The sequence below is a fragment of the Macaca nemestrina genome, chromosome 18, assembly GCF_043159975.1.
Source record: "Macaca nemestrina isolate mMacNem1 chromosome 18, mMacNem.hap1, whole genome shotgun sequence".
Lineage (NCBI taxonomy): Eukaryota > Metazoa > Chordata > Mammalia > Primates > Cercopithecidae > Macaca > Macaca nemestrina.
The window spans coordinates 28,161,468-28,173,573 of record NC_092142.1 but is presented as its reverse complement, the minus strand read 5'-3'; the positions used below and the strand labels follow the sequence as shown (position 1 = coordinate 28,173,573).

Here is a 12,106-nt window from a genome sequence, read left to right as displayed (position 1 = left end):
TACTTGGGAGGCCAAGGCGGGAGGATCTCTTGAGCCCAGGAGGTTGAGGCTGCAGTGAGCCATGATTGTACCAGTGCACTCAAGCCTGGGTGACAGAGTGAGACCCTGTGTCTAAAACAAACAAATAAGTAAGTAAATAGGTTGGCCAGGCAAAGCCATCCTGAGAAGGTGACATTTGAGCGAAGAATGAGAAAGGAGCCAAGCAACATCTGGGTGGGGAGCCCTGCGGTAGCCGCCACAGATGGCGCAAAGGCCCTGGGCTTGCCTTCTCCAGGGACACATCAGAGGTCCGGGTGGCGGACATGGATGGCAGGGCCTTGGGTGGAGGGGCAGAAGCAACGTGGGTAAGAGAGGTAAGCAGCGGTCAGATCGGATGTGGCCGACTTGGCTTCTACCCTGAGTGGAGTGGGCATGGTCTCAGTGTTCCGAGCAGAGGAGGGGTGGGGTCAGATGTTTCATCCGGGTCCCTCTCGCTGCTGTATGGAAAACAGCCCGGAGGAGGATGAGATCTCACACAGGGAGAGCAGTCCAGGCCAGGGAAGACGGAGGGTCAGGCCAGCAGGCAGCAGTGAAGGGGCAAACAGGGATCAGATTCTAGATCTTTCTCCTCTTTCTTTCTTTTTTTTTTTTTTTACAGACAAGGTATCACTCTGTCACCCAGGGTGGAGTACAGTGGCGAAATCATAGCTCCCTGCAGCCTTGAACTCCTGAACTAAAGCGATCCCTTCTGGGTCTCCCAAAGTCCTGGGATTACAGGAGTGAGCCACTGCACCCAGGCAGGTTATACATTTTTTACTGGGAATACTACAGAAGCCAGGCACAATGGCTCATGCCTGTAATCCCAGGACTTCTGGAGGCCAAGATGAGAGGATTGCTTGAGCCCAGGAGTTCAAGACCAGTCTGGGCAACACAGCAAGAAGCCATCTCTAAAAAAAAAAAAAGAGAGAATACCAGCATGAGCCACCACACCCGGCCTGTCTTAAACTTTTTTATTATGGGGAATGTGAAAAGTGCAAAACACTAAAATGGATGAATACATGCTTGTGTAGACACAGACACTGTTAGGAATGTTTGTCTGGAGGTGATGGGTGTGGAGTCTTTTTGTGTGATATATTGGGTGTATCAAGAATGCCAGGTCCTGAGCACTTTTTTTTTTGGTTTGTTTTTTGAGATGGAGTCTCGCTCTGTTGCTCAGGCTGGAGTGCAATGGCACAGTCTCTGCTCACTGCAACCTCTGCCTCCTGGGTTGAAGCGATTCTCCTGCCTCAGCCTCCCGAGTAGCTGGGATTATAGGTGCCCGCCACCATGCCCAGCTAATTTTTGTATTTTTAGTAGAGACGGGGTTTCACCATGTTGACCAAGCCGGTCTCGAACTCCTGACCTCAGGTGATCCACCTGCCTCAGCCTCCCAAAGTGCTGGGCTTACAGGCATGGGCCACCGTGCCCAGTCGTTTATATGTATTAACTCTTAATCATCAGAACAAACTATGTGGTATTACCATAATTATCCCCATTTTATACAAAGCAACAGAGGGATAAGGAGGTTAAGTCCTTTGCCCAAGTGTAAGAGGTAGGACAGGAACCCAGAGTCCTGTGCTGGTAACCGCTTTTCTGTGCACTTGACATTATCTCATTTAATCCTTGCAGTCACTTGATGAAGAAGGTGGTGGTCCTAGGGCATTGGAGAAGTTGTGTGACTTGTTCAAGGTCATGCAGCTGGAAGATGGTGGTGGTAGGACAGGAAGTCCGTTGGGCCTGATTCTGCTGTCCTCTAACCTACCCTCCTTTGCTCCTGCGTCCCTCATCCCCTCTGCAGAATGGGCACCCTGTTACCATTCCGAGCCACTGTGTGCAGAAAAGACAGCATGTTGGCCAGGCTGGTCTCGAACTCCTGACCTCAAGTGATCAGCCTGCCTCAGCCTCCCAAAGTCCTGGGATTACAGGCGTGAGCCACCTCACCTAGCCTCTGAACACTTTGGACTCAAGCCATTTCCCAGTGCTGTGTTTGCAGTGAGCACCCCTGAGGGATGAAGACGTGTCTCCCTGTGGGACACTGGGCTTACCAGGGGCCCTAGAGGAGGGGAATCTCTCAAGCTCAGAGCTCTGTGGCTGCGATATAGGCCCACTATGTGCGCGGTGTCAGTTTGGGTCCTTCCATGTTGCCTCTGTGGGACTTGGGGTAAGGGGAACTGACGCAAACATCACGCTGCTGTTGCTTGGTGTGAGCAATTAATTCCTGCGGCTCTCACCCTGGAGTCTCATGTCTTTGGGTCAGACAAACTCATCAGCTTGTGGAAAGGGCACAGTCCCAAGGACCTGTTAGAATCTTCTATTGTGCACATGTTGCTCTTAAAATATACAAATCAGTTTTGATTTTAAAAACTTATGCATTTTTTTTTTAGTGACAGGGTTTTTGCTGTGGTGCCCAGGCTGGTTTCAAACTCCTGGGCTTAGGGGATCCTTCCGCCTCGGTGGGACTACAGGCATAATGTATCACCACGCCTGGGACTGATTTTCGTTTTTAAAGAACAAAAACCAAAGACATACACAAACCAAGAGTCAAAGCTTGCTAATTAGAGGAAAGTCAGGAAATGGGAACCATTCAAAGAAGAAAATGCCTCGGCCTCCTACTCTCACCTATCCAAAGACAATTAGGTGAATCCCTTAGTGGATATCTTTCCAGACACTTTTCCATATAGAGTCCCACATCTGGCCGGGCGCGGTGGCTCACGCCTGTAATCCCAGCGCTTTGGGAGGCTGAGGTGGGTGGATCACCTGAGGTCAGGAGTTCCAGACCAGCCTGACCAACATGGAGAAACCCCGTCTCTACTAAAAATACAAAATTAGCTGGGCACAGTGGCGCATGCCTGTAATCCCAGCTACTCGGGAGGCTGAGGCAGGAGAATTGCTTGAACCTGGGAGGCAGAGGTTGCGGTGAGCCAAGATCATGCCATTGCACTAAACTCCACTTCAAAATAAATAAATAAAATAAAATAAAATAAAATAAAAAGATTCCCATATCTTTACTAGTTTGCTGAAATAAGATCCGAGCATATGCAGTGTGTAGGAACCACCTTGGTTTAGCCAAGCCTCCCTGACTAGGGGCCACTGGGGTGACCCCCAGCTCCCCGTGAGGGAGTCAAGAGCTCACCAGCTTGCAAAGGTTTTCACGGCCCCCAGCCAGACTCGGGGGCTTCCTCTTGCCCTGCTACTTCCTGGGAGCTCTGAGAGCAGGAAATGGCACCACTCAGCTCCTGGCCTAACAGCTTGGGGACCACAAATGCAAAGGAAACCACCCTCCCCTCCCACCTCCTCCTCTACACCCTTGAGTTCTCAGGCTCACATTCCCACCACCCACCTCTGAGTCCAGCCATCCCTAGCATCACCCCTTCCATCCCATTCCTCAGCCAAGAGCCAGTAATCCAGATTCCAGATCCCGCACTTCCCTGCCTGCCTCAGGTGAGCCCCAGACCCCCAGACACCCCACTGGCCCCTGAAGGAGCAGGTCATGGTGCTGTCTTCGCCCAGCAGCTGTGGGAGCAGGGCGGGTGGGGCAGGATGGAGGGGTGGGTGGGGTGGGTGGAGCCAGGGCCCACTTCCTTTCCCCTTGGGGCCCTGTCCTCCCCAGTCTTGCCCCAGCCTCGGGAGGTGGTGGAGTGACCTGGCCCCAGCGCTGCGTCCTTATCAGCTGAGCCGGTAAGAGGGTGAGACTTGGTGGGGTAGGGGCCTCAGTGGGCCTGGAAATGTGCCTGTGGCTTGAAAAGACTCTGACAGGTGATGATGGGAAGAGATTTGGAGCCACTGGGCTGCACAGGGTCAGGGAAGGCCAGGAGAGGGTGGCCACTGCTGGAATCTGAGCTGCCGAGGCTGGAGGGAGCCTTGGGATGGGGCTGATGGGGGAGCTGCCAGCATCTGTTCCTCTGTCATTTCTGATAACAGTAAAAGCCAGGATGGAAAAAACCGTTAAACCGCAGGTTGGGCCTGGCCGTTGGTAGGGAAGTGGGCAGAGGGGAGGCCCGGCCAGATCCTCCGGCAACTCCCGCGTGTTCTGCTTCTCCGGCTGCCCACCTGCAGGTCCCAGCTCCTGCCTGTTTGCCTGGAAATGGCCGTGCTTCTCCTCCTCCTTGGGGTGCTTGTGGTAAGTCCAGAGGCTCTGGGGGACACGACAGCTGTGCAGACACCCATGCCCGGACAGACTTCTGGTCCTTTGGTCTCTACTAGCAAATACCTGAGCATCGACTCAGAGATGTACACCGCTTCAATAACAAGTGACCCTAAGGCCGACGGCACTGGGGACCAGACCTCAGCCCTACCTCCCTCAACTTCTGTCAATGAGGGATCCCCTCTTGGGACTTCCCTTGGTGCCAGCACTGGTTCCCCCTTACCTGAGCCAACAACCTTACAGAATGTTTCCTTCAAGATGTCATCAATGCCCCAGGAAAACCCTCATGCAACCAGTCATCCTGCTGTTCCCATAACAGCAAACTCTCTAGGATCCCACACCATGACAGGTGGAACCATGACAACGAACTCACCAGAAACCTCCAGTAGGACCAGTGGAGCCCCTGTTACCGTGGCAGCTAGCTCTCAGGAGACCTCCAAAGGCACCTCTGGACCCCCTCTTACCATGGCAACTATCTCTCTGGAGACCTCCAATGGCACCTCTGGACCCCCTCTTACCATGGCAACTATCTCTCTGGAGACCTCCAATGGCACCTCTGGACCCCCTGTTACCATAGCAGCTGGCTCTCTGGAGACCTCCACTGGGACCACTGGACCCCCTGTTACCATGACAACTGGCTCTCTGGAGCCCTCCAATGTGAACACTGGACCCTCTGTTACCATGACAACTGGCTCTCTGGAGCCCTCCAGTGGGGCCAGTGGACCCCAGGTCTCTAGTGTAAAACTATCCACGATGATGACTCCAACGACCTCCACCAATGCAAGCACTGTGCCCTTTCGGAACCCAGATGAGAACTCAGGAGGCATGCTGCCAGTGGCCGTGCTTGTGGCCCTGCTGGTGGTCATAGTCCTCGTGGCTCTGCTCCTGCTGTGGCGCCGGCGGCAGAAACGGCGGACAGGGGCCCTGGTGTTGAGCAGAGGCGGCAAGCGTAACGGGGTGGTGGACGCCTGGGCTGGGCCAGCCCAGGTCCCTGAGGAGGGGGCCGTGACAGTGACCGTGGGAGGGTCCGGGGGCTACAAGGGCTCTGGGGTCCCCGACGGGGAGGGGTCTGGCCGGCGGCCCACGCTCACCACTTTCTTTGGCAGACGGAAGTCTCGCCAGGGCTCCCTGGCGATGGAGGAGCTGAAGTCTGGGTCAGGCTCCAACCTCAAAGGGGAGGAGGAGCCGCTGGTGGCCAGCGAGGATGGGGCTCTGGATGCCCCCGCTCCTGATGAGCCTGAAGCGGGAGACAGGGCTGCCCCTTAAGTGCTGGCGAATAGTAAGGCTGGAGGCCGGAATCTCAGCCAGCCTCCAGCACCTTCCCTCTCACCATCACACTGCCCCCTCACTCCCACATTTCCACCTGGCATCCTGATCCTCACCCGAATCTCTCTCTCTCTCTCTTTTTTTTTTTTTTTTTTTGAGGCAGAGTTTCGCTTTGTTGCCCAGGCTGGAGTGCCATGGCATGATCTCAGCTCACTGCAACATCTGCCTCCTAAGTTCAAGAGATTCTCCTGCCTCAGCCTCCCGAGTAACTGAGATTACAGGCGCCCACCACCACGCCCAGCTGCTTTTTTGTATTTTTGGTAGAGACGGGGTTTCACCATGTTGGCCAGGATGGTCTCAAACTCCTGACCTCAGGTGATCCACCTGCCTCGGCCTCCCAAAGTGCTGGGATTACAGACGTGAGCCACCGTGCCTTACCTCCTCACCCGCCTCTTCACTCTGAATCCTCATCAGGCCTCTCAGCCCTGGATTTCCTGCTGGCATCCTCACCCAGCACCTGCAACCAGCACCTGGGCAGGGCAAGGCCGGCACCTCTCAACGTCTGTGGACTGAATTAATAAACCCTCTTCATCCACCCCTATTTATCTCCATCAGGATTTCCCCCTCTTTCTTGTTCTTGGAAATGGCTGCTGAGTCTCCATCAGCCAAATTTATCTGACCTGTCATTTCTTTGAGAATTCTCCTTTTCCCCCACACCCCACCCTGGGTTGACCAGAGTCTGGGAAGAAGAAGGACAAGAGAACATGGCAAACTCCCTCCTAGGATTAACTTTGTAAAGCACCCTTGCCCTGTAGCTGCAAGGGCTGTGGAACCTGGGCAGCCCGCAACCACCTTTAGCTCTGGGTCCCCCAGGCCAGCCAGGAGCATGGCTGGGTGGGGCCACCGGCCCATGCTCTCAGGCAGGCCTGTAATCTTTCCCAGGGCACCTGGACTCGAGGCTGGCCCTGGCCCATGCCACCACACTCTCCCCACCCAGGGACAGAGGCAGCCAGAGGCTTCGCGGTTTCTCCTCTGAGTTTCTGTCTGGGTGTGTAGTTCTCAGAAACCCCAGTGCCTGCGTGCGTCCACTCATGGGTGTGGTTTGTGTGCAAGAGCTGAGGATTTGGCGATGCTTGGGAGGGGTAGTGGCGGGTACAGACAGTGTGGGAGTGGGAAGTGGTGCAGAGACTGAAAAGGGTCAACCTGAGCATGGGGGCACAAGGACTGCTGAGAACATGTGTGTCATCTTTGCTCTGATGGGGTAGACAAAGCAGAAAATCTAACTCTGTCTATAGCCCCATACAGCACGCCAGGGTGACCACAGTGGCTGGTGCTTTTAATCCCAGCACTTTGGAAAGCTGAGTCAGGAGGATCGCTTGAGCCCAGGAGTTCGAGTCTGAAGTGAGCTGTGATTGCACCACTGCACTCCAGCCTGGGCAACAGAGCGAGACCCTGTCTCAAAAAAGAAAACAAAAAGGAAGCCAGGCTTCCTAGAAAGATTGTATGTGTGACCCAAATGTGAGTTCTTCAGCTCAACCACGGTAATCCCTTCCTTGAACTCTCCCTTTCTGCAGTACACATGCATGTGCTCACTCTCTCTCTCTCTGTCACACACACACACACACCCACACACCTACACACATACACGTGCACGCGCGAACAGAGGCAGGGGGCGAGGGGTCTGCCCTGGTCGTGGGGACTGGCCTTGCTGGCGCTTACCCCCCTGCACATTTTCAGGTTTAGTTTGTCTATCTCTCCTCTTCCATCCCAGGGGCTGAGCCCCTTCTATCCTCCAAGAGGATCCAGTGAGAGTGAGTGAAGCGGGCGGGCCCAGAGCCAGGGACTTCCCCTGTGAGGCCTGGGTGGAGAGGAGAGGACCCAATGGTGGTGCCTTTGAGACCAGCGCAGCCTACAGCCTGGGAGCACACATGGGCCAGGGCAGTTGGTATTTCCTGAGGGCAAAGAGGAAATTTTCAAAGAGGAAGTTGTTGAGTTAGAGGTTGCAGTGGCTGAGAGCAGACAGGTTGACCTGCAAACAAAGACAGGGGAAGCATGTGAGCGTGACAGCCTTGCTCTGTGGCCTGAGCAGGAGATGGGGAAAGGATCAGGTGGGAGATGGGCTCGTGCAGTGGGAGAGGAGAGGGAGGGAGGCGGCAGGAAGGCGCTTGCTTAGTGGGTGGGAAGAGCTGAGCTGGGATGGAACCGGCTTCTATCAGCCAGGCTGGGCACCCACTGGGCTGCATCTAGTGGCCTTTTCTGATTGCTATTTGGATTCACTGCAGCTGCAGAACGACAGAGGCCACGTCCAAAAGTCCCTTAGAGACACTGTTGTCTTAGAGTTGTTTAAATAAGTGCCCCCATATCAGGTTTAGAAAATACTGTCACTGAACGCCGCTGTCCTCAGTTCCACCTCCCTTTTCTTTGACAGATATGGTTGTTTTCTGAGCCAGGACTGGTTTTAGCCAGGTCCTGGGCGAATCCTGAAAAAAAGAGGTAGGGGTAAGGAAGGCACCCAACAAGGCTTTCACAATCCAGAAAATACCAAAATATAAGTGTTAAAAGAGAGGCACAGGCCGGGTGCAGCGGGTCACGCCTGTAATTCCAGCACTTTGGGAGGCTGAGGCAGGCAGATCACGAGGTCAGGAGTTGAGACCAGCCTGGCCAATGTGGTGAAACCTCGTTTCTACTAAAAATACAAAAATTAGCCGGGTGTGGTGGTGGGCTCCTGTAATCCCAGCTACTTAGGAGGCTGAGGCAGGAGAATCGCTTGAACCCAGGAGGCGGAGGCTGCAGTGAGCTGAGATCGTGCCATTGTACTCCAGGCTGGGTGACAAACTGACACTGTCTAAAAAAATAAAAATAAAAATAATAAATAAAAGAGAGGCAAAAACAGAATGTTCTGAATGCACCAAGGAAAATGGTACATTCATAACTCTCAGGTGAAGCCTCCCAAGCCATGCATGTGTGTACATGAGTATGTGTGTGCATGTGCATGTGCGTGCGTGCGCATGCATGTGGCTGTGTGTGTATGTGCGTGCACGTGCGTGTGTGCATGCTTGTGTGCGTGCATGTTCGCACATGCATGTGTACTGCAGCAAGGGAGACTTTGAGGAAGGGATTCCAGCGGCCGAGAAGGACTCGCATTGCCCTGGGGAAAGGTTGGAAGGCTTCACCTGAGAGTGTGTCGTGGCCTTTGTCATATCCACTGCTTGATTCCTCCCTTTAAAAAGTATTTTTATTGGCCGGGCGCGGTGGTTCACGCCTGTAATCCCAGCACTTTGGGAGGCCGAGGCGGGCGGATCACGAGGTCAGGAGATGGAGACCATTCTGGCTACCACAGTGAAACCCAGTCTCTACTAAAAATACAAAAAATTAGCTGGGTGCGGTGGCGGGCGCCTGTAGTCCCAGCTACTCGGGAGGCTGAGGCAGGAGAATGGCGTGAACCCGGGAGGCGGAGCTTGCAGTGAGCCGAGATTGCGCCACTGCACTCTAGTCTGGGCGACAGAGCGAGACTCCGTCTCACCAAAAAAAAAAAAAAAAAAAAAAAATTATTTTTACTTTTTTCTACAGATGAGCACCACCACATCTGGCTAATTTTTGTATTTTTTGTAGAGATGGGGTTTCACCATGTTGCCCCAGCTGGTCTCAAACTCCTGGGCACAAGAGATCCACCTGCCTCAGCCTCCCAAAATGCTGGGATTATAGGCATGAGCCACTGCATCCTGCCACTGCTTTATCCCTGGTGGCTGCTGTGCCTGGCATGTTGCAGATCCTCCATGAATATGCATTTGAATGAATGAATAAATGAATGAATGAATGAGATGATGTCTCAGAGATCCTTTTTTTTGAGATGAGGTCTCATTCTGTCACCCAGGCTAGAGTGCAGTGGTGCAATCATAGCTCACCACAGCCTCAGCCTCCTGGGCCTCCCAGGTAGCTGGGATCACAGGTGTACACCAACATGCCCAGCTAATTTTTTTAAAACTTTTTATTTGTAGAGACAGGGTCTTGCTGTGTTGCCCAGGCTGGTCTTGAACTCCTGGGCTCAAGTGGTCCCAAATGCTGGGATTATAGGTGTGAGCCACTGTGCCCAGGCTTGCCTCAGATATTTGAAGGCTGGGAAGGATTTTATCAAGCTGGGAAAAGGAAAAGGCATTTCCAGCAGAGGGGATAGCAGGTGGAAATGCATAATTTAAAAAAAAAAAAAAAAAGTGGAGCAGATCCGGGGCAGTGGCTCATGCCTGTCATCCCAACACTTTGGGAGGCAGAGCAGGGAGGATTGCTTAAGGCTAGGAGTTCAAGACCAGCCTGGGTAACATAGCGAGACCCTGTCAAAAACATAAAAAAATTAGCCAGGCATGGTGGTGCGTGCTTATAGTACCAGCTACTTGGGAAGCTAAGGCAGGAGGACTGCTTGAAGCCGGGAGTTTGAGACCAGCCTGTGCAACATAGTGATACCCCGTCTCTACAAAAAGTAAACAGTTGTATATATATTTTAAAGTGGAGCAGTTCAATGTAGTCTTTTTTGAACAAACATGAAATGGATGTCTTTTTTTTTTTTTGAAATGGAGTTTTCACTCTTGTTGCCCAGGCTGGAGTACAATGGCATGATCTCGGCTCACCGGAACCTCGGCCTCCCGGGTTCAAACGATTCTTCTGCCTCAGCCTCCCAAGTAGCTGGGATTACAGGCATGTGCCACTAAGCCCAGATCATTTTGTGTTTTTAGTAGAGACGGGCTTTCACCATGTTGATCAAGCTGGTCTTGAACTCCCGACCTCTGCTGATCCGTATGCCTCGGCCTCCCAAAGTGCTAGGATTACAGGCATGAGCCACCGCGCCTGGCAATAGATGTCTTTTAATTCTCTGGAGGAAAAAGCAAAGCAAAAGAAGCAGTGGATATTTTAAGACTAAAAAGGAAAACAAAAAAAGGAGATAGAGGAGGCCGGGCGTGGTGGCTCATGTCTGTAATCCCAGCACTTTGGGAGGCCGAGGTGGGTGGATCACCTGAGGTCAGGAGTTCAAGACCAGCCTGACCAACATGGTGAAACCCCATCTCAAAATACAAAAAACTAGCTGGGCGTGGTGGCGGGTGCCTGTAATCCTAGCTACTTGGGAGGCTGAGGCAGGAGAATCGCTTGAACCCAGGAGGTGTAGGTTGCAGTGAGCCGAGATCATGGGTGCGGTGGCTATGCGGTGGTACTATGGGAAGCAGAGGCAGGCAGATCACCTGAGGTCAGGAGTTGGAGACCAGCCTGGGCAACATAACGAGATCCCTATCTTTACAAAAGATATGAAAAATTAGCCAGGTGTGGTAGTGTGCGCCTGTGGTACCAGCTACTCAAGAGGCTGAGGCAGGGAGGATTGCTTGAGTCCGGGAGTTTGAGGCTACAGTGAACTGTGATCATGCCACTGCACTCCAGCCTGGGCAACGGAGTGAGACTCTGTCTCAAAAGAAAGAAAATGGCCAGGTGTGGTAGCTCACACCTGTAATCCCAGCACTTTGGGAGGCCGAGGCGGGCAGATCATGAGGCCAGTTTGAAACCAGCCTGGCCAAAATGGTGAAACCCTGTCTCTACTAAAAATACAAAAATTAGCCAGGCATGGTGGCATGCAGCTGTAATCCCAGCTACTTGGGGGGCTGAGGCAGGAGAATTGCTTGAAACCAGGAGGCAGAGATTGCAGTGAGCTGAGATCGTGTCACTGCACTCCAGCCTGGGCGACAGAGCAAGACTCTATCTCGGAAAAAAATTTTTAAAAAGAAAATATAAAATATGGTATAAGATTAAATATATTAGTTATGAAAATAATTGTAAATGACTTATTGAACTTACAGTCACTAAAAGTCATGTTTTTGAAAATTATGTAATGACTTTGGAAAATACCAGCAATATAATGCTAAGTGGGGAAAAAAGCAAGTTACTCCTCTGTAAATACATATGATTCTAGTTTTGTAATAAAAATTCCTAACCATATAGGCACTTATAGGGAAACAAAGGAACCATTCCAAATGTTTACCATGCTTATCTCGAAAGTGGTGAGTTTATGCGTGATTTTTATTTTGTTTATGCTCTTCTGTGTTTTCCGAATTTCATACAATAAATATCTGTTACTTTTACAGTATGAAAAAATAGTGGTCAAAAAGTGTTCAAGGGGGTCACCTGGGGGTGTCTGGTTTGAGGAGAGTGGTCAGGGATGAGGTTGCAAGTGGAGGCTGGAGCCGTGCTATGAAAAGTCAAGAGTTTGAATTGAGTTCCGAGGTGGTTTTTTTTTTTTTTTTTTTTTTTTTGAGAAGGAGTCTCGCCCTGTTGCACAGGCTGGAGTGCAGTGGCGCGCAGTTTCACACCATTCTCCTCAGCCTCCCGAGTAGCTGGGACTACAGGCGCCCGCTACCACACCCAGCTAATTTTTTTGTATTTTTAGTAGAGACGGGGTTTCACCATGTTAGCCAGGATGGTCTCGATCTCCTGACCTCGTGATCCATCTGCCTCGGCCTCCCAAAGGGCTGGGATTACAGGCGTGAGCCACTGTGCTCTGCTGAGAGTTTGAATTGCGTTCTGGAAGTAGTGGTGACGTCAACACACCTAAGTCTGCTCTTCTCCTCCCTTCTGGTCCCCAGAGTGGTGAGTAGCATCGTTCCGGTGGCCAAGGCAAAACGCCTTAGGACCACCGTGCAGCCC

The 12,106-nt window shown here is 52.3% G+C and overlaps 1 protein-coding gene across 2 annotated transcripts; it reads left to right on the top strand.

Annotated features, from left to right (window-relative positions):
- Nucleotides 1-3,344: 3,344 nt before the first annotated feature.
- Nucleotides 3,345-11,544, top strand: LOC105482909 (sialophorin). 2 transcript variants are annotated; one of them, XM_011743374.2, is made up of 3 exons: nucleotides 3,346-3,459; nucleotides 3,629-3,696; nucleotides 4,075-11,544. In XM_011743374.2, the coding sequence occupies exon 3, from the start codon at nucleotides 4,103-4,105 to the stop codon at nucleotides 5,426-5,428; it is 1,326 nt and encodes a 441-aa protein (XP_011741676.2). In that variant the 5' UTR covers nucleotides 3,346-3,459; nucleotides 3,629-3,696; nucleotides 4,075-4,102; the 3' UTR covers nucleotides 5,429-11,544. The 2 variants fall into 2 exon arrangements, with proteins under 2 accessions (XP_070940497.1, XP_011741676.2); XM_071084396.1 differs by lacking the exon at nucleotides 3,629-3,696 and having other exon boundaries at nucleotides 3,345-3,459.
- Nucleotides 11,545-12,106: the final 562 nt, after the last annotated feature.

Excerpts from the sequence above, each read along its gene's own strand:
- LOC105482909 (XM_071084396.1), top strand. The coding sequence starts at position 4,103 with ATGGCCGTGCTTCTCCTCCTCCTTGGGGTGCTTGTGGTAAGTCCAGAG.